This window comes from Tetrao urogallus (assembly GCF_951394365.1).
Source record: "Tetrao urogallus genome assembly, chromosome: 4".
NCBI classification, from domain to species: domain Eukaryota; kingdom Metazoa; phylum Chordata; class Aves; order Galliformes; family Phasianidae; genus Tetrao; species Tetrao urogallus.
The window spans coordinates 63,373,998-63,399,281 of NC_136817.1; the positions used below are offsets into that span (position 1 = coordinate 63,373,998).

A 25,284-nucleotide genomic window follows, 5' to 3' on the forward strand; every position below is an offset into this window, starting at 1 on the left:
ATTTTTAGCATTTCATTGTTCTCATATTAAATGATCACTTCTGCTGTTTGATTTTGGTTGTTCCCTATGTCTCTGTGATCAAAGGTTAAACAAAACGAATGGCACAATTTATGCTGTTCTGAGCATGTGAGTATTTGATCAAAGATGCTCATACCAGTCGGGAGCAGAGTGGTATTCGTGGAACAACGAATCCTAACTACAGCCAGCACCAGCAAAGCACCGCTGTTGGCTGTTGCTTTATGTACTATTTTAGCTCTAAAATATCCTAACACCCCGCAGACAGGTGTTTTTTTCCCGTCACATCCTGTGATACACGCTCAATAAAACGACCAATTGCTGAGCAGTGGTTTTAGCGGGGCTCACTCGGCCCCACACGCGTCACCGCCGCGGGGCCAGATCCCCTCAGCGAGAGCCCCGCCTCACCGCCGCCGTCCTCTACGATGGGCGTCAGCGCAGCACCCAGGACTACAGCTCCCGGCATGCCGCGCGCCCTGAGAACTACGCTTCCCGGCGTGCCCGGCTCCGGCGTGGGGGTGGCGCTATGCGGTCGAGCCGGCCGGGCGCAGCTGGGCGTAGCGGGGCGCGCAGCGTGCGGCGGGACGCGAGCGGGCCTGCCGGCGGCCGATAGCCGCCCAGCGCCAAGATGGCTTCCATGCTGCTACAGAGCTGCGGCCGGCGGGCCTGGCGCCTGCCCCGCGCGCTGCGCCGCCAGGCCCCGCAGGGTGAGGCTCCGGCGGCCCCGAGGGAAGCGCGGCCCTGCGTCGACGGGGGGGGGGGGGGGGGGAACTGAGGAGGGAGCGAGGGCTGGAGCGGGAGAGGCGCTGCGGGGGCTCGCGGTGCGGGCGGAGAGGTCGCGGCCCAGGGCCGGGCCCGGTTCGCGGCATGGGGGGACGTGAGGCGCTGAGGGCGTCCGGTCCCGTCAGGGCCCGAGGCCTTGCTGCCCCGTGGCTGTGAGGCGCTGCTCTCAGCGTTGCGCCCATCTCACCGTTCGTCCCTTACCTTACGTTATGAAGGCGGTGTCGGTTCGATTTCATCCAAGCGGCTCTGAAGGCGGTGGAAAACAAAAAGGAAGCTGAGCCATACGCGTGATACGGTTTCTATTACTGAGATAACTTGGCAGTTGAAATATCTCAGCGCCGTGCAGTTTAAGGACATGGAGCAGCTGATGCCCTGTGACGTCCATCAGCCTCACGCCTGCTTTTTACGTCCGGGATCTGGAGCGGCCAGGGTTTAGCTGTGGGGTGAGGAGAGCTTAGCTGTCATTGCTTTCCTGCTGGTTAGACAGCTCATCCCGGAAAAAAACTCATGCTGGTATGCTGTGGTAAAATCAGATAGCTTTTGTGCTGTAATGCTCTGTGCTTATGGTATCTTCAGTACTTTTAATGGAGCATTAATCCATTACTAATGATATTTTATGGTGTCATTTTTTCATGGAATCATTAAGGTTGGAAAAGACCACTGAGTTTGTCCAGTCCAACCATCAACCCATCTCCACCACATCCCTCAGTGCCACATGTCCACATTTCTTGAGCTCCTCCAGGGACAGCGACTGCCACTTCCCAGGGCAGCCTGTTCCAGTGCTTTATATCTCTCTCAGAGTGGTTTTTATGTGATGTTTTGCTTTACTTACCTCATCTCCTTTGCTTTACAGGTCAGTAATCTAAGATTAAGTTAAAGCTAAGTGCTCCCAGGAATCCTAAATGTTCTTCCTGTACAGATCAAGCTGCTTACACTTTGTAGGGACTTAATTCCTGTCAGCAAGCCCCTTATTGCAATAACAGAACACTGCTATTCTGCATTACAAGCTTTCATTCTAATGTCTTATTACATTTAAAGTGTTCTGATTGCATTTTTTTCCATGAGGAATATGTGTATGCATATCTTTTCTGACACTCACTTTCCCTACTTCCCAAGCAACTCATACTATTGCAAATTCTTAAGTTAACAGTGTTGAGTATGGTGAGCTGTATTCATCTTGCTCAGACATGTTTGGATTTCTGTCCTACTCCATAGGCCAGAAGCATGAACTTTGCTCTTTTCTGAAGAAAGCAAGTATTTCACTTCAGGGCTGGGTTGCTCCCAGGTACTGTGATTAGAACATAGATTCAGTGTAACATATAGAGATCTTGTAGTCAGAACTAGCCATGTTCAAATTAAGTTACTCTCTAGAATGCTCCGGTGACATCCGTGTTTCCGTGTGCTCGTTTGCATTCCAAAAGGCAATATGACAAGAGTTGTTGGAGTCAGCATGTTTTCTTTCATATGGTAACTATAGAGTTTTGTTCTTTGCCCTTTCCTTGGAATTAATGAGTCCTAGCTGGAAGACAAATAAAGTTAAATGAAAGCATCTTGCTCCTACTGAGTTTTATCAAAGAAACTTAAAGCCAACTTTGATCTCTATTTGTCCTATGAGCACCTGTCTGTAGCAGGTAATGCCCTCTGCCAGTAGGACTCTCATTTTTGACACGTGCTTTGTGTACTTTCTGGCACTGAGACAGAAAAACATATGGTTTTGGGGCTCATCTGTGAAGATCCTGAATGCTGCTGGCTTGTTCAGCTGTTCTCAGGAGCGCCTTTTTGATAGGGCTTGATTCTCAGGTCAGGGAACTCAGCCACTGATCAGAATGCCTTCACAGGTTCCCCAGGCTGGTTTGTGAGCCAGAAGGGCTGTCTTTCTCCTGGCTCTTTCTTGCAGCAACAGCAAGTGTCTGTTAGAGTTTCATGTAACTTGAGATGGGTAAATCCTTTTCCTTTGACTTTCTAATGCCATAACTTCAATGACATCAAAGCCCACTTAGCACAATACATCCAGTGATTGTTGAGAGTGTTCCTTGGTAAATCAACTTTTTTTTTTTTTTTTTTTTTTTTGCCCCCCTCGCTTTTCCTTCTGTTGTGCCTTTTGAAGTCCCTACCTGATTTTGGAGATTCTCTTCCTGTAATAATTAGGCTGTGTTGCTGGGAAATGCTTTTGCCAGTCAGATTTGGTACTTTTTCTCAGGTACGACTACTTCTACTTCAGTTTCTCTTATAGGTTGTATCTTAGCTTTCATGTTAAAAAAGTTGACCAGTAACCTTGAAAACGGATCTTAAACCCTGCCATCTCTTGGAATTGACCAGAAGTAGTGTAGTAGGTGGTAATCCATCTGGGTTGTCTAATACTGTGTTGTTGTGGAGTCATTCAAAAACTGCATTTGCTTTCAGTGAGGTTGTTCAGAGTTGCAGTTGTTTGTCCAAAGGACTCAGAAACCTGTCAGGCAATTGAAAAGTCCATGCATTACCTTACATTCTACAGAGTTTGGCTGTATATGTGGGCAGTTTGCTTGCACATGTATGGAGATGTCAGCCATGTTACAGAAGGGCTTCCTGCCCTTCTGTTTTCCCATTTTATCCTATGAGTCAGAAGATTGCAGACTGAGAGAAATGTGGAGAACGTGCCACGTACTTTGATTCCTGTTGGAATAGGATGAGGTTTTTGGTCTTCAGTACTTTACTTGTGATTGTCAAAGGAAAAGCTCCTCCTTCTTGGACGTTTGAGATGAACAGTCATCCCAACTGTGAATGTGCTTACAATAAAAATCCAGTTGCATAACAGCAGTTTCTTTGTGTTTTTATTGGTAACTGCTTCTTAGTAAGACTGGTCGTTTTAGATCACATTTGTGTACAATTCACTATATGGATAAATGTTTTTCCAAATTCAGATTGAATGCTAATAATTGGTGTTTTTCTAGGTAACTTGGGAGATCGGGCTTGTCTTACTTGTTCATCCCTGAGGTTGGCAAACAAAATGTAAGTAACTATGAAACGTTTTTTCTAAGCTCAAAGCTGTACCAAACTCTTGGTTATTATACTATAATGAAACACTGTTTTCACTTCTGTACTCAAAGTGTGTAAATACCAGCTTTATCCTGTCACTGACAGACATAAGGAAGTCTGGGAATAATGCTCTTCACCTAACTGATTGTATGTGGGAGAAAGTGGTATCTTTTCCTTTTTCATCCACTTTCACTCTGTTTCCTTAAGATGTGAAAGCAATGGAGTATTATTTTTCTGTCCTTGCCTGATTCCAGGTGACATAATGGCATATCGTGGGTTCCATGCATCCTTTCTCCGTGGAATTCCGTAGTGTCTTAAGCATTCAGTCAAGGGTAGTTTGAAATACAGAGTTGTCAGTTAGGAACTTAGTCACTTGAGTTGTACCTTGGTCAAACCAAGACAGTGTTGTGTACATTACAGCCTTGACTGAGGCTCATTGAGGAGATTATGGTCTCTTTTGCAAGTAAATCCAGTTGTTCTGTGCTCTTATGTCACATGAGGATCTGGATGAGAGAGTGCATTCTCCTTCTGACCTGCCTTACAAGTCATATTTATAGATATAAATTTTCTAATGCTTTTTGTTGGAATAAAATACGTTGTCTAGTTTATTTAGTCTGACTGTTCAGTAAACAGTGACCATTCCTCAGTTTTGTAAGTTTCTATTTTATCGTAAGGGTTTTGCAATCACAGAATCACAAGGTTGGAAACGAGCTGCAAGATCATCTAGTCCAACCACCCTCCCATTCCTATTAGTACCATAAGCTACTAAACCATCTCTCGTAGTTCCTCATCCAGGTGCCTCTTGAACACTGCTAGGGACGGCGACTCCACCACTTCCCTGGGCAGCCATTCCAGTGTCTGACCACCCTTTGAGAGAAAAAGTTTCTCCTAATGTCCAACCTAAACCTCCTCTGGTATAACTTCTTGCCGTTTCCTCGGGTCCTACTATTTGCCTGGGAGAAGAGGCCAGACCCTTTTGCACCACAAGCTCCCTTCAGGAAGTTGTAGAGTGCAATGAGGTCTCCCCTGAGCCTCCTCTTCTCCAGACTGAACAATCCCAGCTCCCTCAGCCGCTCCTCATAAGACTTGTGCTCCAGACCCCTCACCAGTTTTGTTGCCCTTCTCTGGATACGTTCCAGGGCCTCAATGTCTTTCTTGTAGTGAGGGGCCCAAAACTGAACACAATACTCGAGGTGCGGCCTCACCAGTGCTGAGTACAGGGGATGATCACCTCCCTGCTCCTGCTGGCCACACTATTTCTAATGCAGGCCAGGATGCCGTTGGCCCTCTTGGCCACCTGGGCACACTGTCTCATGTTCAGCCGAGCATCAACCAACACCCCCAGGTCCCTTTCCTTTTCACAGTCATCCAACCACTCATCCCCAAGCCTGTAACGCTGCATGGGGTTGTTGTGGCCAAAGTGCAGAACCCGACACTTGGCCTTGTTAAACCTCATCCCATTCACCTCAGCCCAGCGATCCAGCTTATCTAGATCCCTCTGCAGGGCTTCCCTGCCCTCAGGCAGATCGACACCACCTCCCAACTTGGTGTCATCTGCAAACTTACTCAATCTGATACAAAACATAAAGTGATTTCTTTCTTCAGTATTGTCAGTTCTGTATCACTTGCTACATAATTAATTATGAGAGGTTTTAATATATAGACTTTTTTCAAGTCTCAGTTGGCTTTTTTTATAGATTGCTATGACGCATGATGCTATATTCTCTCTTTGGGAAGTATGAAAACTTACTGATTTACTTCTGTAATATAAACAGACTGTTGTGACAGAAATCACTGGTTTTTAGGTTGTGGGTTGGTTGGTTTGTTTTGAGAAGCTCTTGTGCTAAAAGCTGCTGTTACTGTGATGTTGCTCCTTAAAATAAAATGAAACAGATGCCTGCACACATCCAAGATTCAAAGCAGGAGAGCTTGGGAAGAAAGCTCTGCATCCAGCATCTTGTAGTGGAAGTGTATTTAAAGAGAGGCGTTTCTTGTCTTCTAATGTGTATCTATTGTTTCAAGTTATTTAATAACACTTTCCTTCTGACTTCAGTTTGCATTTAATATAGGAGAAAGAGCCACATTCTGTTAGTCGTGTGTGCACCACCTCAGAACCACAGTGGAAGTTCACGTGTAAAGTTTCTTCTGAAAAAAGAAAACAAGATCAGGGGAGAGAGTAAGGGAGGAACTCCAATGAAATCAGATCTCTCTGATGCTAATCCTCTTCCCCTAACTCAGTATCTGACGCAAGCCTATAGTCTGAAGTATCTTAACTGCTTTGTTTAAATAAAAGAAATAATAGAAGGGGCTTTATGTTACTTACGGTTTTACAGATTTATTTTCAAGTGGAGAGCACTTCTGTTTGCTGCTTTTCATTTAACTTGTGTAAAATAAGTTACCTTTTCCAAGTAGTTTAAAGGAGAATCCACTGCAGAATTTCTTCAGGTCTTGTTTTTTGTTTTGGTTTTGTTTGGTTGGTTTTCGTTTGATGGATTTGTTTGATTTGTTGTCAGATTTAGACATCCTGATCTGGAGATTTGTAAATAAATCTCTCTGAATAAGTGATGCATACATACATATTCCTCAACCGACGCACCATGTATTGTTAGTTTTTAATGCTCTTTCTTCTTCTCTTTTGAAGGACTGTACACTTTAAATATTGCACTGGTGTCGCTCCTGTTTACACATACTCCAAAAAAGATCACTGCTGCTGGTGGACTAAAGCATCGGAACGAACGTACTTTACTCTTATGAGCTCTTCTGGCTCATGGATGCCCCTGGCAGCCATGGGTGTTTTAGGACCCAAGTATCTTCCGGTTAGGTGTTGGCATTCTTCACGTTCTCTTCAAGATGACTCCATAGTTGAAAAGTCCCTGAAGTCCTTAAAGGACAAAAACAAGAAGCTGGAAGAAGGAGGTCCGGTATATAGTCCAACAGAAGTGGAAGTTGTGAAAAAATCTATTGGACAGAGGATTGTGGATGAGCTAAAGCACTACTACCATGGTTTTCGATTACTCTGGATTGACACAAAAATAGCTGCAAGGATGCTCTGGCGAATACTGCATGGAAATACTCTGTCACGTCGAGAACGGAGACAGGTACTGAGTAAATACCAATTTCATTTTAGTATCCTTAATGATTGCTCCATTTTATTTAACCTGAATTCATTCTTTTTTGCGTTTTCTTCCTAGAGTTAAAATGGCTTTATAAATTTCCCTCCTTTGCCTCACGTAGGCACTAAGAACTTCTGATTTGATTCCCAACTGTTTTAAGTCTTTTCCCTTGGTATGGCTCTTTGAACCTACCATTAAAACAACAAAATATGCTGTTAGAAGTGTGACTACTCTCCTTCTAAATTATACATGAGCATATATATCTTCTCTTGCTCTATGCCTGGAGAAAAAAAAAGTTGGAGATAAATTCTTTTGCTAGTTAGAAAAGCTGATTTTTCTGCTTTGGCATGTGAGCAGCAACTGTGGTTTCTTCTCAAGTTCCCATCCAGTTACACGTGTAAACATGATCACTTTCTCTATTTTACATTTTCAGCTGAAAAGATGGAGGCAAAGCACTTCTAGCAAAGGTTGGTTTTGTGCCAACTTGGTTCTAAAAGCAAAACCAAAAAAAAGAAAATAAAGTAGAAGATGTAGTTTAACTTCATGGTTAACAGTGTGGTATTATTTCGGTTTCAGTTATAAATGTGTTTGTGAGATAATTCTACTCTGAACAGATAACTTGAGAGAAGTCTTTATGTTTTCCACGTGCCGTGCAGCTTACAGTCTTTGAAATTGTGTAAAGATGACCATTTTAGAAAAGCTTGAAAGAATTTTTGAGAAGAAGATTTGGACAATATATGTAAACAGCTTGTACAGATCATCAAATTGAGTTCTTTTAAAACTCAAAAACACTTCATCTGGTTTTGAAAAAATTGTGGTGGGTGAGATGTTGGAGAATAAAATGTATATGTATTCTGGCAGCAGGAGTGGTTGGTGCCTCTGGTGGTTAAGTATAAATGTCTGCAGATTGGTATGCTACAGAGGCAGTGTGTTAAATTTGGGTCCTAAAAATGTTCCTAAATGTTCAAAAACACGAATGCTTTAATGATTTATTGATAAGCTTAGCTGCATAATCGAGCGTTTTCATGGATAATTTGAAAACAGCACATCTCAGTGAACTATGCAGAAATGTTTCTTTTTGTATATCCACCAGATCAGACGCATGACAGAAAGGTACGTGTGGTTTTCATCATTTATTGTGGCTGGGCTCTCTCTGCAGCAGCAGAGGTTGATGGCATTTGGTCCCAGCATCTTCACGCGACTTATTTTTGTTCTACTCTTTAATGCTGGTGTAAGAGTGTATTTGGCAGCTGAGCCAGTTGAATCGTTGCTCAGCAATAAATTTAAAAGTGTATGCTGACATAAGACAGGGGATTATGTAGTGCCAAGAAAGAGCAGCTGAGGAGAGCAGGGGAAACGAGGACAGCAGGACCTTGGGAAGTTCTTGTTTGGGGCTCTGGAGTACCGGGAAGACTAAGCAAAAGCAGTTAATTCACAGATGTCTTCCATAAGGCTGGACTGGAACCACTGGCTTTTCTGCCTGTTTCAGATCTGCTGAGCCATACTTCTGAGAAATTGCACAAACAGGAAAAAAGAGAAATCCCACAGAAGTGTTTCTGCTGAAAGATGAGAAGTGTGTACTAGAAAGCTTGAACAGTCAGGAGCAATGTGTGGTCTTTGGATGAGCACACGCCCCATCCAGTCAGTAGAGGAATTTATTCACTAGATTCCTCTCCAGTGCTGACGTCCAGTGAGCATAGAGCTGTCTTTCTCATAGTTGTGTAGTTGTTTGGCCTTCCTGAATTTTATTTATTGCAGATGAGAGCTTCCACTGTTGATTCTCTTATTTTAAATAAACAGAAGTTTCTTGCATAGATAAAGTTGGTGTTTACATTGGTAAAGCTTCTCTAATGATGAAATCTGTAGGCATTCCAGTGCAGAAATTGTAGGGAAAAGTAATTTGAAGAACTACGGCTGTTTTACTTTCTCAATCTAAGCTGTGTACATTCTTCATATGGAGGTAGAGGATGTCCTGCCTCTGGAATGGAAGAGTCATGGTAGGCCTTGAACCCAGGCCAGTGAAAAGCAAACCGGTCTGCGGCTGAACGAAACCCCTTGCACGTGCTTCTTTAAAGCCTCATTTAGGTTTGTTTCAGCACCGTTTTTTTTTGTTTTTAAATCGGATCATCCTTAAATTGTGGTGTGACATCTGATTTTAAAGAAGTATTAAATCTTTCATGCTAGGTATGTAAGAGTTGTGCCTGAAATTCTTAGTATTTGAAGTGCATACTGTTTTAAATGTAATAAGCCATGTGTGAACCAACAGTCCTAGAAAAATCTTATCTTCACTCAAACTGACAAATGAATTATTTCTGCTTGCCTTTTCCTTCCTCTTTGGAGGCAATAATGGAAAGATATCTGAGTAATCTAACCACATTAACAAGCAATTGCAGCGTGGTTAATGCAAGGACGCTATTGCTTATGTAAACCAAAACTCAGTTACAAAATTCTGCTTGTACAATTGCTGGCAGGCTTTAGATTCAACAGCATCACTCGTGTACATTTAGATGATAAGTCAGGAAAAATTAAATGTGTAAAATATGATACTGACTGTTCAAAAACTAATTTCTCTGATGATGCTTTTTGCAGCAGGGATGTTCAGGGCATTAAATGCTATAGAATTGGTGGCAAGTATATTGGCTCTGCAGAGCCTTCTGTCCTGCAGAAGAGTGAAGAGTTGAGTGGTGCAGTACACGAGCTGTAGCAGGGGATACAGAGCAATCACAAGTTCTTCATGCTACTGCCAAGCAATGTGTGGAATCATGCACCACTGTATTCAGTCTCTGTGCAGAGCTCTTAGTGTAGGTCTGTGATTTATGTAAGCTGAGCCAGGGCTGTGCTGCTGCAGCCTGGCTTGGTGCTTAAATGCAAGATCTTCCCCTTGCCTACTCTGTCTCCTTTTGTTTTGCACTGATCTGCATCCTGTGTGTGTGTTTACGTGTCAGTTTTAGCTGGATTGGAGGTGTGCCTGCTAGTGCACATTTAATATGGCATCTCAGATTAACTTAATCTGGTTGTAAAACTGCTTCCTTAGATTTGGATTTCATCTTAGATAAGTACCTTCAGTATCTAAATATAGAGAGTGGGTAGAAATAGGAGCAGTATATTGCATTCTGTGTATTTTTTTGAAGTTTTTTTCCTCAGGGAAAATGTCCGTTCTTCTGACTCTTAACATTCCCTTCTGAACTTTCTTACATCCTTTCGAACTCTCTGGTTGTCATTTATCTGCTATTGTTGGAGTGAATGGAAATGCCTTTGAGCCTGCAAACAATGGACAAAGCTTCCTTTCTGGGAAACTGCATTTTTTTTATACAGAAAGAAAAATGCCGGCCTTTACATCTGCAAAGCTTGTGCTTAAACTGCATATAATACTTCTGGATGGTTTTATGCTGAGAAAATGGATTAAAGCTGTATTGGTTTTGTACTCTAGCAAAGCTGTTCTGTAGCAGCGTGCAGCCTGTACTGCCTGTCGCTCTCCAGATTGGCACAAGCTGTGGGGAGGGGATGCAGGGGGGAAATGCACGTTTACTTGTGTGGTAGCATTTCTGTTGCTATTTTCTGCCAGTCATAACTGTTTATTAAGTCATAGTGCTGACTGACAGTGCTGGGACAGTAGTGCACTTCTGGCCTTTCTCTGATTTAGAAACTGATGTTATTCCCAGGAACTGGTTATTTATGTTACAAAACAGCACACTGCTCTAATATAAACCAAATTATTCAGCTCCACAGTCGTAAAAATTTGATTATAGACTGTACAGCCTAATACATGCAGTTGTGGGTGTACAGAAATCAAAAGGATGATATTTATTTCAGGCCATTCTCAACTCAGTAACTAATGCAGCTGCCTGCTGCAGTGGGCTACTGCTCCAAAAAAGCCATGATTTAAAAACAACAACAAAAAAACAACAACAAAACATCCCTCTACAAAGCAGAGCCCATTACCCTGGGTTTAAATGTATGTTACAATTGTTAGAAGGCAGAGGGGAGGAGCCCTTCATTTTACTCTTGATTACTCAGTCTGCAGCAGCTCATGCATGTAAGAAGTGGTGGAGCACAAATAAAGATGAATAAAAGAGGTTAAGCAGATTTAACAACAACAAATGACCACCTCCTGTTTTCAGGTGCTTTTAAGAGGTTTAAATGAGATACTTGCTCAGTAATCCTACTGAGACACAGTGAAGGTTTTGAAATGCTTTCTGTGGTATTAAAAATGGTGACTTGGTGCTCTGTAGCATATAGTAACTATAAGAAAAGATAACAAAAATTGACTGACTTCTTCACATTCTCTCTTTTTGTGTTATGTTACATTTCCTTTCTAGCAAGTGCACATGTGCAGGTGTTTTTGGTAAGGCAGATGAGAATATCAAGGTTTTTTAAATAAATGTATGAAACTTTGCTTATCTGTACATTTGTTTTATTTCCTCCAGTTTCTTCGGATATGTGCTGATCTCTTCCGCTTGGTTCCTTTTCTCGTGTTTCTCGTTGTCCCATTTATGGAGTTTCTGCTTCCAGTAGCTCTAAAGTTGTTCCCTAATATGCTTCCCTCTACGTTTGAGACGAAGTCTAAGAAGGTAAGTCTGAATTTGTGATCCAGGAAGATGTTTGGAAGAACTTAAGCTTATGTTGTGAATGTTACCTGAACGTATTTTATACCTGCTGTACCTGTTTGTAGAATCTTATAATAAAAGTAGTCATTTCATTCTTGGTTGTAGGATGAAGTGTCTTCTGAAAAATATGGTGTTGTAAGCAATAAGCATTGCAGTGGTTCATTTTTATTTTTATTTTAAGGGGTAGGAAAATGCATGTATTGTTACAGTCCAGATCACAAGTTATTGTAGTCTAAAAAGATTTCAGCAAGAAGATTTGGCAACTTACATTCAATTGATATTGAGCTGTTCTAATGATGTGTAGAGCTTTATATTGCTGTATAAAGTCATAATATATTACTACTAAGTAAACAGTTTTTTTTAGGACAAAGTAAAATTTTAAATGAGTTGACAAGAGATAAGGAATGAGAGAGATCTACATGTACATTATTGGTAGCTGTGCATTTCAGTAGGGTTAGGAGGTCAGGATTTTAAAGTAAACAGTGCTTCAGTATTTGCTGAATTGTGTTTCAGTTTCTTGTTTTGTCATATATGTATGGAAGAGAAAATTGCTATTTAAAATAGAAACGGGAAAACAGCTGTTTAATTTATGAAATAAAGACAGGAAATAATGTTCAAAAGTTATATATATGAGCAACTGAACTTGAGATGTGTTTTTATAAGACTGAGAAGGATTTTAATGCTGATTACTCGAAATGATCTACTATAGACCTGTGTTCTGAGTACTTTTTTATTCTAGTATTTGACCTAAATAATGTTTTAGCTGCCTCCAACGCTTATTTTAGGTCATTATCAATGATGACTACAATCAAAGTATTGGTGAATGTTTTTTGTCTGCCTTCATGCTGTTTTGATGGGTGCATGTCAGCAGTAGTAGGTGAGGCCTTAAGATCTACTTTCTTGTTGGCATTGCACCTCAAGCTTTGTGGAGCTTCCAGCTGGTTGGCCTGTCTTTTAATGTGGTTTGGTGATCTTTGTGTACGTGGCCTGTTGTGAAGTGTGTTACAGCAGAAGTTCAGAAACAGCATATAAATAACTCATCTGAGGGCAGAAGTTGTGGTATTTTAGCACAGATATTTCTGGATGAAACCTAAGAAACAACGTTGGTTTTTTTTTTTTTTTTTTGCTTGTTTGTTTTTAACAGGAGGAAAGATTAAAGAAACAACTGCGAGTAAAGCTTGAATTAGCGAAATTCCTTCAAGATACAATTGAGGAGATGGCCTTAAAAAATAAAGCAGCTAAAGGAAACGTTACAAAAGATTTTTCAACATTCTTTCAAAAGGTAATTGTCTTTTTTTTAAAGTGTTTTTTCATTTGTTCCAACCCCCTGCTATGGGCAGGCACATCTCCCTCAAGACCAGGTTGCTCAGAGCTCCATCCCGCCTGGCCTCGAATGCTTCCAGGGAGGGGGTATTCTTTTCTTGTTTCTTTGTTCATTAGTTATTCAGACATCAAAAAGATAACACATGCAGTGAGTGACAGCTCATGTTGTTTTGGGCCTGTTTTTATGAACATTGAGTATAAAATGTGAAGAAAAAATATTTCCTAATTACCTGATTAAAACTCATTGGGGGAAGTGTAAAATTTGCCCCCCCCTTTTTTTTTTTTTTTTTTTTGATATATTTAATCCCGTGTATAAAAATGTTTTTCAGCAGTTTCTGTGCTGCTGAAATCCTTCATGATGATGACTAGAACTTAGGATTTTCCTGATATGTTTGGTACAAAATTTCTCTATTAGCAAGCAGTTGCTGGAATAAAGATTGAACGTCAGATATCTGCCTCCAAAATGGACTGTCTTTAGGTTGTTAGTGCTTCCTTTCACTGAGTTGGAGGTAAGCTATTCTCTGGGGAGATAAAGAATACCTTTCTAAATCTCCTCAGCATAGGATTCATCTCCATCCACGCACATTTATAATTTCTGTATCATGGAGCTGTCAAGGCAGTAACCATCTGCTACTGCCAGAGGCTGGGAGTATGGCTGAGAGTTTTAAGCACTTGAAAAAGGCACAAAACTCCAGGTATTTTAGACTGGGCTTTTCAAGCTTGAGCTTTGCCTGAGAATAAAGTTTTTAGAAGATGAAGTAATAAGTTGACGGCAGCAAATGGGTTGCCTCAGATAATGGTAGTGCTGTTGAAAGGTTGTGCAAGTATCTGCTTGCAAAGGCCATGTACTCGCAAACTTATTTGCAGTCATTTGTTTCTATTCTTCTTCATGTGCAGAAGGTCTTGATTGGGTAGTTACAGTGACTAGCAGCTGAAGCATGCCTCTAGTCCTTGTCTGTGGACTCTGGGGAACATGCCACTGTTATGATTCATATTGGGAGCATTTCATTTTTATCTGAAACAACTTCTGAGAATTTAAATTCAAAGGTTGACTTCTATGGAAATTAACACATATCACTCCACACTTTCTAGACGAGTTCCAACTTCTTGTGATGACTAAAAAGAAGCTTCAGGATCTGCTTTCCTTATGTGTGGGTGTGCTTTTTATGACCGTAGCTTTCTCGTTTGTGCTACAGAGATGAATTTTATTGATGTCATTTTGCTGTAATAAGAAATACGAAAGAAAGGTGAAATGTGTCCCCTTCTTTCTGCTGTTCTCTTATGCTGCTTCTGCAGTGAAGTATTTGCCAGAAGCCATGAATTACAGTCATAACATGTTTCCTTCAGAATTCCAGAACTTACCTGCCTTGCTTTGGAAGTCACGATGAAGTTTGTGTGCGCCCTAAGGAAATAGGCTTTTTTCCTTTTTTGTACAATGGTAGGATCATTTGAATTGGAAAGGACCCCTTGAAGACCATTTAGTCCAACTCCCCTGCAATGAACAGGGACACCTACAGCTCCGTGGTGCTCTGAGCCCCATGCAGTCTGACCTTGAGTGTCTCCAGGGATGAGGCACCTACCATCTCTCTGGAAAGAAGAGAGATGATAGATGAATAAACTAATGCTATTTTATCTACTCTAAATCACCCCTCTTGTAGTTTGAAGCAAATGCAGTTCTGGAGAGAGCTTAGGTAGGTGAAAATTAGTGTTTCATAGGGCACTCACAAAAATTTTGCCATTTGAAATCACAGTGTACTTCTCAGTGTATCTTCAGAGAGAGATATTTTTCAATGTGCTTTTGTGTTTACTAAGTATGGTGCCAGAAAGTGCACATGCTCATGTGACTCCTGTAGCTACTGTTTATCCTCTCAGATATTTTGAGTTATCTCAAGGCAGTGCTTATTCAGAGAGAGCTAATCATTAGTGTACACATGCACTAATTGTTGGGTTTGATGCGTTTTATCTAGCCGTGTATATTACACATTGCTGTTGGAAACTGTTAATATCATCAATACCATTCTTTTGCCCTTTATAGGAAACAAGTGCTTTTTAAAACAGAAATTCTTCCATGAATTCCTTTTATCCCATTTGCTATTAGCAAAACTGATGCAAAGTACCTGCCAAGTGAAAACAGTTTTTACGGCTCAAAATAATGCTCAATTGTAAGATTTGTTTTAAAAAGCTTTTTGTATCTCTGCTGTTCTTACAGATCAGGGAGACTGGGGAAAGACCCAGTAATGAGGAAATCCTGAGGTTCTCGAAACTATTTGAAGATGAGTTGACTCTGGACAATCTAACCAGGCCTCAGTTGGTGGCACTTTGTAAGTTGCTGGAACTTCAGTCAATTGGGACAAATAACTTTCTCCGCTTCCAGCTGACTATGAGGTTGAGAAGTATAAAAGCAGACGACAAAGTGAGTCATTCTAAGATATGTACTGGTTAATAATGTTCATGTGTAAGAAGAGAAAATCGTGTGTGTGTGTATACATCGTTTTTCTAGGAATTTTCCTCTCCTTAATTTGAGCTAACTTGCAACAAAAAGGCTTGGACTGCAGTGTAATATTCGCTGCTGTTTTATGAATAGTGGAGGCTGCTTTGTGTTACCACAGCAGCCTCTAGTGGCTATTCTAAAAATGCAGGCTTCTGAGTGTGCCCTGGTGGTTCTTCAGATTTGAGCAGTTACGTATTGAAGTTTATTCTGCGTTTTGTGCAGATGATTGCTGAAGAAGGAGTTGATACCCTGACTGTTAAAGAACTGCAGGCAGCGTGTCGTGCACGAGGGATGAGAGCCCTTGGTGTGACAGAGGAGCGTCTCAAGGAACAGCTTAAACAGGTATGTTTTTGCAAGACTGTATACACAGACTTGATTGCTAACTATGATTTTTTGTTATCATTCGGATAAAATCATTTTGCTGCTCCTCTCATTAAAGACTTGGCTAAAATAGTCTTCTTAATAAGCTTTTGTAATGTGTTCCCTGTAAGTACAGAATAGAGGTAGACTTGTGATTTTTAGCTGGGTCATGATGTTTTCATGATGATGTTTAAACATATTCAAAATATGTTTTCACTTATGCCTCTTTGTCTTGTGAATTATTGCTATTAATCTATAAAGTGTGTTTCTCCTGGTAAATCTTGGAGAAAAGAAAGCTTATCTTTTGGTTACCCAATTCAGAAGATGATGCATATGAAAAAAAATGTTCTCTTTTTCAGGTCTCTTTCTCAATGCAATCACTGTATTTCAATACTGTTAGTACTGCTAGTATTAGCCTGTAGTTCCTGTATTAGGATATTTATCAATAACGAGAGGTTAAAAAAATTAGTGTTTGCACTTTTTTTGTATGCATGTGTTAATTTATAAGAAGAGAAAGACTTCCAAAAGCTGAAGGCTTGTGTTTTATGTATTTCATTTGTAGTGGCTAGATCTGCACTTGAACCAGGAAATCCCTACTTCATTGCTCATTTTGTCCAGGGCCATGTATCTTCCAGACACGCTTTCTCCAGCTGATCAGCTCAAAACAACACTTCAGACACTACCAGAGAGTGTTGTAAGTGTGATTTATACTATCTGTAACTAACTTGCAGTACAGTCACTGAAAATCTGTTTAGAACAGTAGATATTCTTGGTCTCTTTCCTTTCCTTGAAAAGCTTTAAAAAAAAAAGAAAAAAGAAAAAAGGGGGAGAGGGGTGGAGGAGGTAGAAGTTTACATGGATGATGCTAAAACATAGAAATGGGCTGTGGATGGGTTTGATAAGGCAGATGAAAGGCAGCATTCTTTTGCACAAGGGAGAGAGTGGTAGTGTAGGAATGTACAGCATGCACTTCTTACACCTAGTTATGCCATAGGCAGTACAAAGGTGCTGAGGTGGAGTGTTTGTACCCTCTTTACTGCTGTGTTGGTTATGGTTAATGAGAGATGGATGTGAAGTTTTAAATTACTGTATGGATTTTTTTTTTTTCTTCTGAATATTGGTGGTTGTTCCAGATCAATTCAGTCTCACATAGGGATGGGATTTCTCAGGCCATATTTAAGAACAAAGGGTGAAAGTGATTGCAATTTTCTGCTTCATGAAGAACAGAGGTGGAGATGTTCATAAGTGAGATTCTGTTATGGTTGAAATACTGCACTAACTTGGAAGTTTGTAAGGCTTTATGTTATGTCAAAAGAATGAGAGTTCAGCTATTTCCTTAGGCTTTTTAGGGCAATGCTATCTTAAAATTTTTTGAAAGTTAAGTATGAGGCATGGCAGACTGGGGTATCTCTCTTGACTTCACTAGTTTCCTTTTGGCACTAGAAACTATCATGGTTTGCTCAGTTGCTTATATGAATTTGGCTTTGTCCAAAAATAGCATGTGGGTAGAATTACCTTATCTTCTTCACAAGACTTGCATTTTGTTTCACCCCGTGTGTTCTTTTCTGAGTTATTTTTCCAGTGTTACTGTTCAGACTTTTGGTTTGTGGAAGAAAGAGATCTACTAAAATAAATCATTTCCACTAGTGGGATTTGTTTTTTTTAATGGGAATTCTTTCTTTTCTATCATGATGGAAGGTAGTTATCACTTAAAAATAAATGTTAAAATTAGTTCTGTTCTGTTTCTTGTAATTCAGAAACAGAACATTTTTATGGGGTTTTCAAATACGTGGTCCTCCAATAAATATAAAAAAAAATTGTGAACTAAAGAACTGTTTTTCTGCGTTCACCTTATTTATGAAAACTCTATTCAGTGTTAAAATTAAACTCAGCTAGCAGTTGAAAATGGGTGCACAACTGTTTACCTTTAGATCTCTTCAAGACTGATTTTTTTCTCTGATAGAGTTCTCAGAATGTTCCAGTCTGAGTGAACATACTGAACTTTCATTTATGCAGATTCCTATTCTACTGTATAACGTACAACTAAGAATTCTGTGCATCTCTGTACATTTAACATACTAATTTAGTTCCTCAACATAGAGGCCATAAACCAAACTTACATAGCATGTAGACAGAATCAGAAACTGCAGATTAGAAATGGCAAAAGCGAAACTTGTAATCCAGACAAGTTCAAGAAATACATTTAATTCAGTGTTTTATGATGAGTATGTCAATGTTTTGTAGAGAGAGACTATTTGAAAAAAATATATTTGTGCTCTTGAGAGAATGAAGAATAGACCATATTTTCAGAATGGAAAATTCTTATTTACAAAGAGAATTTTTTTCTGAAAAATGGAAAAAAGACAACTTTTAGCAATTTCAGCTGTATTTATAAGCATTCCTACACTACCTGTCTCAACGATATTTGAACTTTTTTGCATTATATCAACACACAGAGATTTTTATATATTTCTTGCATTACTTTTAGGCCAAAGAGGCTCAAGTCAAAGTGGCAGAAGTTGAAGGTGAAAAAGTAGATAACAAAGCACGGCTGGAGGCAACGCTTCAGGAAGAAGAAGCCATCAGAAAAGAAAATGAGGAAAAAGAGATGGAAAGAATATCTGAAGCTGCGGAGAAAGCCAAAGAAACTCTTCAGGTTGCAGCTGTGGTAAGTTCTGTTCTCAGCTACTGAGAAATAAATGTTAGCAGTGTAAAATTAGCATGTTACGAGTGATTGTCTCTGTTTTGGGTGTTGCCTGCAAGAAACCAGACTTTAAATCCACATATGGAAAACGTGGAAAGATATTAAAACAGAATGCAGCATAGGAGTGAAACCTCAAATGCTGCCTCTTATGTATCTCTGATTCTTCTTAATCAGAGTCATAAGAGGAAACATTCAACTACCAAGAGAGTAAGAGGTTTGTGTTTGCTTTGTTTTTTAAGTTTTTGGGCTGGTTTTCTCGTTGTGTTTTTCCTTAGTGTAAATTGTGATTGTTCTTACCTTTTGGCTCTTTTTTTTTTTTTTCCTTCATTAGTCAAGTAGTGTCATTGGTATAATGCTTGAGCATAAAAGCTGCTGGCCTGGCTTATTGCATGCCTTAAGCCTTATGTGCTCACAGGCATGGTCCATTAGGTGCAGTTGGGCATGTTAGTATGAAACCACTCCATATGTTGAAAGTTTTTAATGTTACAAAAATGTCTGCATCTCCTTAGGCAATTACTTGTATTTTAAGAAACCATTATTTGCTGGTGCTAATAAAGATAATTCTGTCTTTGTTTTAATTGAACTTCTTGGGTCTGTCAAATTTAGAAAGAAGTGGAATTGGCAGTAGATATTGAGCCAGCTGTTCTGCAAGTTAAAGAAAGTCAGGTGGCTATGGACAGCAAGCAAGAGCTGGCAAAAGCAGATATGGAAACGTTGAAAGATACAGCACCCATACTGGAAGGCATTAAGGTAATGTGACTGCAAATTCTTAATCACCAGTGCAACAACTGAAACTGGCTCATAAAAAATTCAGCATCTCCTTTGTCTCTGTCACTGAAACTAATGCGCTTATTTTGTGGGGCATTTCCACTGACTGTAGACATGATGGGTCTATGGATGTTTGTACTTAACATGAGGAAGGTGTGGACATGAGTAGGTGAATGTGAGTGGCTTTTTTCCTTTTAAAGGATACAGATAAGACTAAAGCATTAAACAAGGAACTAGACTTTCCAAAGTTGGAACTAGACTGTACTAGATCTACACTGACTTCTTTTAAACAGATGCATGTACTGTATGTACACTATAAAAATGTTTTTAGTATACCTTCCTACCATTTCTTTAATATGTTGGTCAACATGGCTTAACGTGTTTCAGCTGTACCATCACAGAGGCCATTAATTAAAGTGTTAAACAGTGTACCTCAATGTTTTACAGGATACATCAATATTGTACTGTCTCCTATTTTTCCTGGGCAGCATCATTATCTGTTATTAACATAACATTATTTGTTTAATAAGCAGGTTCTAATGGTAGCAGCATAATAATCTGAGGAGTACTGAAAGATTGTTCAAGGTTGAATAATTAGGGGAACTAAACGTTTTGCTTCAGGCTTTTTTTTTTTTTTCACATTAATGTGCCATGTTGTCTGTTACAAGGAGGGAGGGGGTGAATATTAAACTACTGACTTCTTGAAATTGTGTAGTTTTATTTGTGGCAGAGGAATTTTTCAGACAGCTACTTTCTGGTGGTTGTTTTTTGGGGTTGAGGGTTTTTGTTGTTTTGCACTTAAAATCAGAAATTAGGTTGATATCTGTGTAAGTAGCAGTATAGTGAAACTGTTGTTGAAAGGGCTGTATGTAGTTTGTGAAGTTCTGTGTTTTTTTCTTGGAAGTATATCATCCTGTTTGTTTACATGTGTCTTTCTGTACTGTGCTTATACATCTGTTCAGAGCTCTTTCCTTCAAAACAAAAGCTGGTGTCTGGGTAGGATTTATGTAATACACTAGCTGGATCTGCTGTCATGGGATTTTAGCATTTTTAATGAGTCATTCTTGAAATTGTATTTTTGATGTAATCTGTTGGGAGTTCAATTTTATTCTCAGCATTTCAAGAGGCATATAGGCTTTGCAAACTTTGAATGTTCATCTGTATAATTAGAAAAGATACTGAAGATTTTGTTTCAGCTCAACATCCTGAATTTTGCTCTGCAAAATCTTGTGTGATGAGTATTTCCTGTATATGATGCCTGAGTCATTTCTCAGTTATTCAGGTTTTCCATTCAGTAGAGAAGGAGGTAAAACATTTCTTTCTTTAATGAGACAACTATGTGTAGGATTTCAAATAGCCAAAACCCTTGTAATGAATCACAGTACCTGAACCAGATACTAGTGTGCTTAAACAGTACTGTGGCAAGCTAATTCTCAGTATTTATGATCTCTGTGTGAGGTTCAGAATGCCAGTCTATACTGTGTTGGCTCTGAACTTGGATGAAGAACCTGAAGTGTGTCCTTCCTATCTTGTGAATTTATTTTATTTTATTAGGAAAATCACACACGTCTCTCTCACTGATTTGTATTTTCTGTTACAGGGTGAGGAAATAACTAAGGAGGAGATTGACATGCTGAGTGATGCTTGTAACAAGCTGCAGGAACAGAAGAAATCGCTAACAAAGGAAAAGGAGGAGCTTGAGGAACTGAAGGGTGATATCCAGGAATATAACGAGGTAAGATTGCTTAAAAAACAAAATAGTAATAATAATAATAAAATCTGTTCTTGTTCAGTTTTAGAATAAATGACCTACGTAGTTAAAGATTATCTTACTTGGATGTCTGTTAGCTTGTATTTGCTAGCTGAGTTTTATACTGCTTTAGAGGACAGTGCAGAGCTTTAGGCTTTAAAAACATTAAACAAGTAGTTAAAATCATTGGAGTTGCTCCCTGCAGAAGAGCGTGCTGTTCCTACTCTTATTCCCTGTGTGACCAGAGTAATAGGTGCTAAACGTGCTGCAGTTCTTTCTTATCAAACATAGTGTCAGTATTTTAGATGCCTTAAGTTAACTGGGATTGTATTCAATCTCTTGAAGGTTGTGTCTGGGTGCTGGAATGGGCTGCCCAGGAAGGTGGTAAGGGAACGTTTAGACACTGAGCTGAGGAACATGGTTTAGTGAGAACTGTTGGTGATCGGTGGGTGGTTGGACTGGATGATCTTGTAGGATTTTTCCAATCCCTGGTGATTCTATGATTGTGGCAAATACCATTGAAAGAATTTATGAAAATGGCTACAGTGTTAAGAGTTGGTTCTGATTTCATTTTGACTTTGTATATCATCATTTAGATTTTATTTACAAGGGGTCCCTGTCTTGAAATACTCATCTCTAGACTGCAGTGTCATTAAGAATTCAGACATGCAAAAAGTTTTTCTTCCTGACCATTTCTTTTAGGATTTGCAAGAAATAAAGGAGCTTTCTAAAGCTGGCCAGGAAGAAGTAGTGGAAGAATCAAAGGCGAGCAAGCGACTGACCAAAAGAGTGAACCGGATGATTGGTCAGATAGACAAAATTATTAATGAGTTAGAGACGAATCAAAAGACAGTGGATGTAAAGCTTGATAGAGGTGATAGTCCTCCTGCTGCTGGGTAAGTGACTGGAGAGCACTGAATGTTCTTTCTGAAATATGTCAAATATGGTTGAAATAAGGGTGGAAAGGCAACACTATAAATTCCTTCGATGCTAGCCTAATCGTATATGTTTGACACCCTGACTTTCAGAACCCCATCTTTTTCATGCATGTAGGCGTCATGATGATGCAAGTGAAATCACACCTTCAGTAATGCTACTCAAGCAGTGAGTGTGCCTTGTGTCATTAATGTAATGCAACAGTTTTGAGCATATTTTTGTTTGTTCTGCTTCAGTAGTGAAAGTGTTGGGGGGAAAAAAAATGGCAATAAAATCCATTTTGTCAGGTGTAAGGAGGTAACTCTTTGGAGAGAAATGTGAGGACACTTAAAGGAAATGGAGGTAGTTTTACATGGCTCCTTTCTGAAGACTTAATTACAATAAAAAACTTAAATGAAATCTAACAATTTTCATTTCAGATTAATTTATGAAGACCTGTAGAAGTGTTGAGGTTACCGGAGGGTCTTTCTTCCAAGTCATGTGTTTCACAGTCATATGTTATTTGTTATGAGTACTGAGATGCAGATAAACTGTGACAGAATCTTTCAATCTGTGTTTGTAAATGCAGTATTCATCTACTTTGTTTGCTTCTCAGCTTCCAAAAAACATAACCCAAACAAAAATAAGGATTTTGTTTCAGTTCCATCCAGACTGTTTTCTTCCAGTCCCCAGGGGAAGCAGTCATTCGTTTCAGATTTTGCATAAGATTGAGGAGGCCATGTGAAAGGTGCTACAGGGAGTTGTTAATCAAAACAATCCTAATTTGTAAATTAAAAATAAAATATAGCAACTGTTTGCACTAAATGTCATTGTACTTAATGTAATGAATGTCTCTGGGAGAAAAACTCTGAATTGGTAGCAGTTCTGGGCAACCTGATCTTAGTGAGTGGCAACGCTGTCCATGGCTGGGGTTTGGAGCTAGGTGATCTTCAAGGTCACTTCCAGCCCAAGCCATTCAATGATTTTTGTAACTGAAAATGATTAACTTAAACATTGCTTAGTTGTAAATGCTTTTTTGCATTCTGTTCAGGATTATAAACAATTATTTAATGTTTTACAAGTTACCTGCAACATAGTGACTTTCAATGCTTATCTTTTGTGAGTTTTACTCCTTTGGAGTAACTGTTTGTCATATACAGATTGTGCTTCCTCTTTAGGGAGAATCTCATCAGTATTGCTGAGTTAATTAATGCAATGAAACAAATCCAGAAGATTCCAGAGGAGAAACTAACGAGGATTGCAGAGGCATTAGATGAAAACAAAGATGGGAAAATTGATATAGATAACGTTGTTAAGGTAAGTCTGTGGACTATTTGAGGAAAATAAGCTTAGGAATTCAGATGTTGTGCCTATGACAGTCCTGACTTAAATTCACATTAATGTTTTTTTGCAAGAATTGCAGAAGAACTTGATGCTGTCTACTTACAGTACACTTCCGAAAACTTCACTGGCATCAAGGAAGGATTCTTGTCATCTTTACAATTTGGGTTGCTGTTTCAGAGGGGGATGATGATTCTTATCCTGTGTCTGTTACCTGCATTAGCTTTAAAGCTGTAGGTTTTACTTGCATCTGTAAAAGTATATGTGTGTATGAAAAACATTATATATAAAAAATGTTTGTGTGTATATATTGTATATATTTACACATGGTATAGGGTAATTTTGTTATGCTACTTAAGAATGGAAGGGAGGATGGAAAGAAGTTTTGAATACTTCATGTATTAAGACTTCAGTAATACCACAGTTGTATACCTTAAATATTTGATTATGACTTATTTCCTATGGTTGAAAGACATCAGACCATTGTTTTACTCTTTAGATTCATTGTAAATGACTGAAATCAGATCATGTATGTTTTAGAGTTACCAGCTGATAGATAATATGGCCATTTTGTCCATTTCTGCTCCTTTTGAAGTAATGTCTTAATGCTTTCGAGAGGCATTTTATAGTTGGTGACTATTGAATTCCTTATCTGAAAGTAGAGTATCACATACCTCTTTTTAACCTTTTTTCTTTGTCCATTTTTCTCATTTTGCAGTTTTCTCAGGTTGTCTCCTGTGTTCTCCTTTTGTTTTCTTGTTTCTTTTCTATTTTAGAGATGTCTTGAAACTTATTTCCTTGCAAGTAACTTTCCTACTCGATACAGAAATACTTTTTAGAGATAGAACAGTATGGCCAGCTAAAAAATATAGTAATCAGCCTTTTGAAACTCTTTTCCCCGTACTGAAGTTGTCCAGTGATGATGGCCTCCACTGTTGGTCTGAACAACTGTTGCATTGAGTTACATTTAGCAACACAGGAAAAATGAACTTCCTGAGTTATAATAATGAACAATTTTGAGAACATGAGCTATGTCAAGAGCTATTTTGTACAAGAAACTTTATAAAGGAATTTGGAAACTCCTGCTAATTTTTTTTTCACTTGGCTTTCCAAAAGACCCACCCCCATGCTTCATTTTTTGTAAATGTCTGCCTTTTTAGTAGGCCTCCTCAATAAAGTGAAGCATATGAAATAGATTCTATCTAAATAATATTTCAGAAATATTAGATACTGAAATGGAGCTTTCTGTTGAAATGGATATAATAAGGGACATGTCTCACTAATGTTCTAAAATATGGCTTCGGTGCTAAAGCTTTTGAATATTCCAAGTACGAGGCACTGGTTGTGATTTGAAATTAATTTCATGTTGGTAAAAAAAACAACCAACTCTTGAATGTGAGAGAACTTTTTTTCTTAACAATTTAAGATATGAAAATGTCTTGTTATAAAAACGTTATTCTGAATTTCACTCACTCTTTGTGTAGGTAGTAGAATTGATAGACAAAGAAGATGTTGATATTGGCACCAGCCAGGTTGCTGAGATTATGGCACTGCTTCAAAAAGAAGAAAAACTGGAAGAAAAGGAGAAGGCAAAGGAAAAGCATGATAAAGAAGCTGCAGAAGTAAAGAATTAAGCTTCAGAATCTGAAGCAAAGCCCAACTGTAACCAAAATTGTATATCTTTGTGTCTAATGGCTACATATTACTGGAGCTTTTGTGATTATGGAAAGTGTTTTGAGCTGATACTAGTAATAAATTATAGATACGTTTTCTGACATATGGAATGAAATTTTTGTTCATCAAAGAAGTGATTTATTGTCATTCCATACAGATGAAAACAAAATATGCTGCTTCAGCAGTGTTCCTGCCCATGAAATCATGTTGTATTTGCACTCATTGTTGTGGTACAGTGATCCAAAATATTTCTAATTTATTTACTTCCATCGTTACGTGGGGCCCAACCTTGCTCTGCTTCTACCTGCTAGCTTTTGCAGAATTTAATACAAATTTTCCCTTCTGTCACAGTATCACTTTTTTATGTAATCTGTTAGTGAAGATTCTGTGGCTTCAGTAGTAGCTCTTCAGGTTGAGCTTTATTT

The 25,284-nt window shown here is 39.1% G+C and overlaps 1 protein-coding gene across 1 annotated transcript; it reads left to right on the plus strand.

Annotated features, from left to right (window-relative positions):
* Positions 1–643: 643 nt before the first annotated feature.
* On the plus strand, positions 644–24,846 carry LETM1 (leucine zipper and EF-hand containing transmembrane protein 1; the record flags this gene model as incomplete). Its single annotated transcript, XM_079534548.1, has 14 exons — positions 644–722; positions 3,729–3,786; positions 6,455–6,911; positions 11,354–11,497; positions 12,678–12,815; positions 15,066–15,269; positions 15,570–15,689; positions 16,270–16,401; positions 18,196–18,372; positions 19,018–19,161; positions 20,780–20,914; positions 21,632–21,825; positions 23,023–23,161; positions 24,670–24,846. The coding sequence occupies 14 exons, from the start codon at positions 644–646 to the stop codon at positions 24,817–24,819; spliced, it is 2,271 nt and encodes a 756-aa protein (XP_079390674.1). The 3' UTR covers positions 24,820–24,846.
* Between the last annotated feature and the right edge of the window lie 438 nt (positions 24,847–25,284).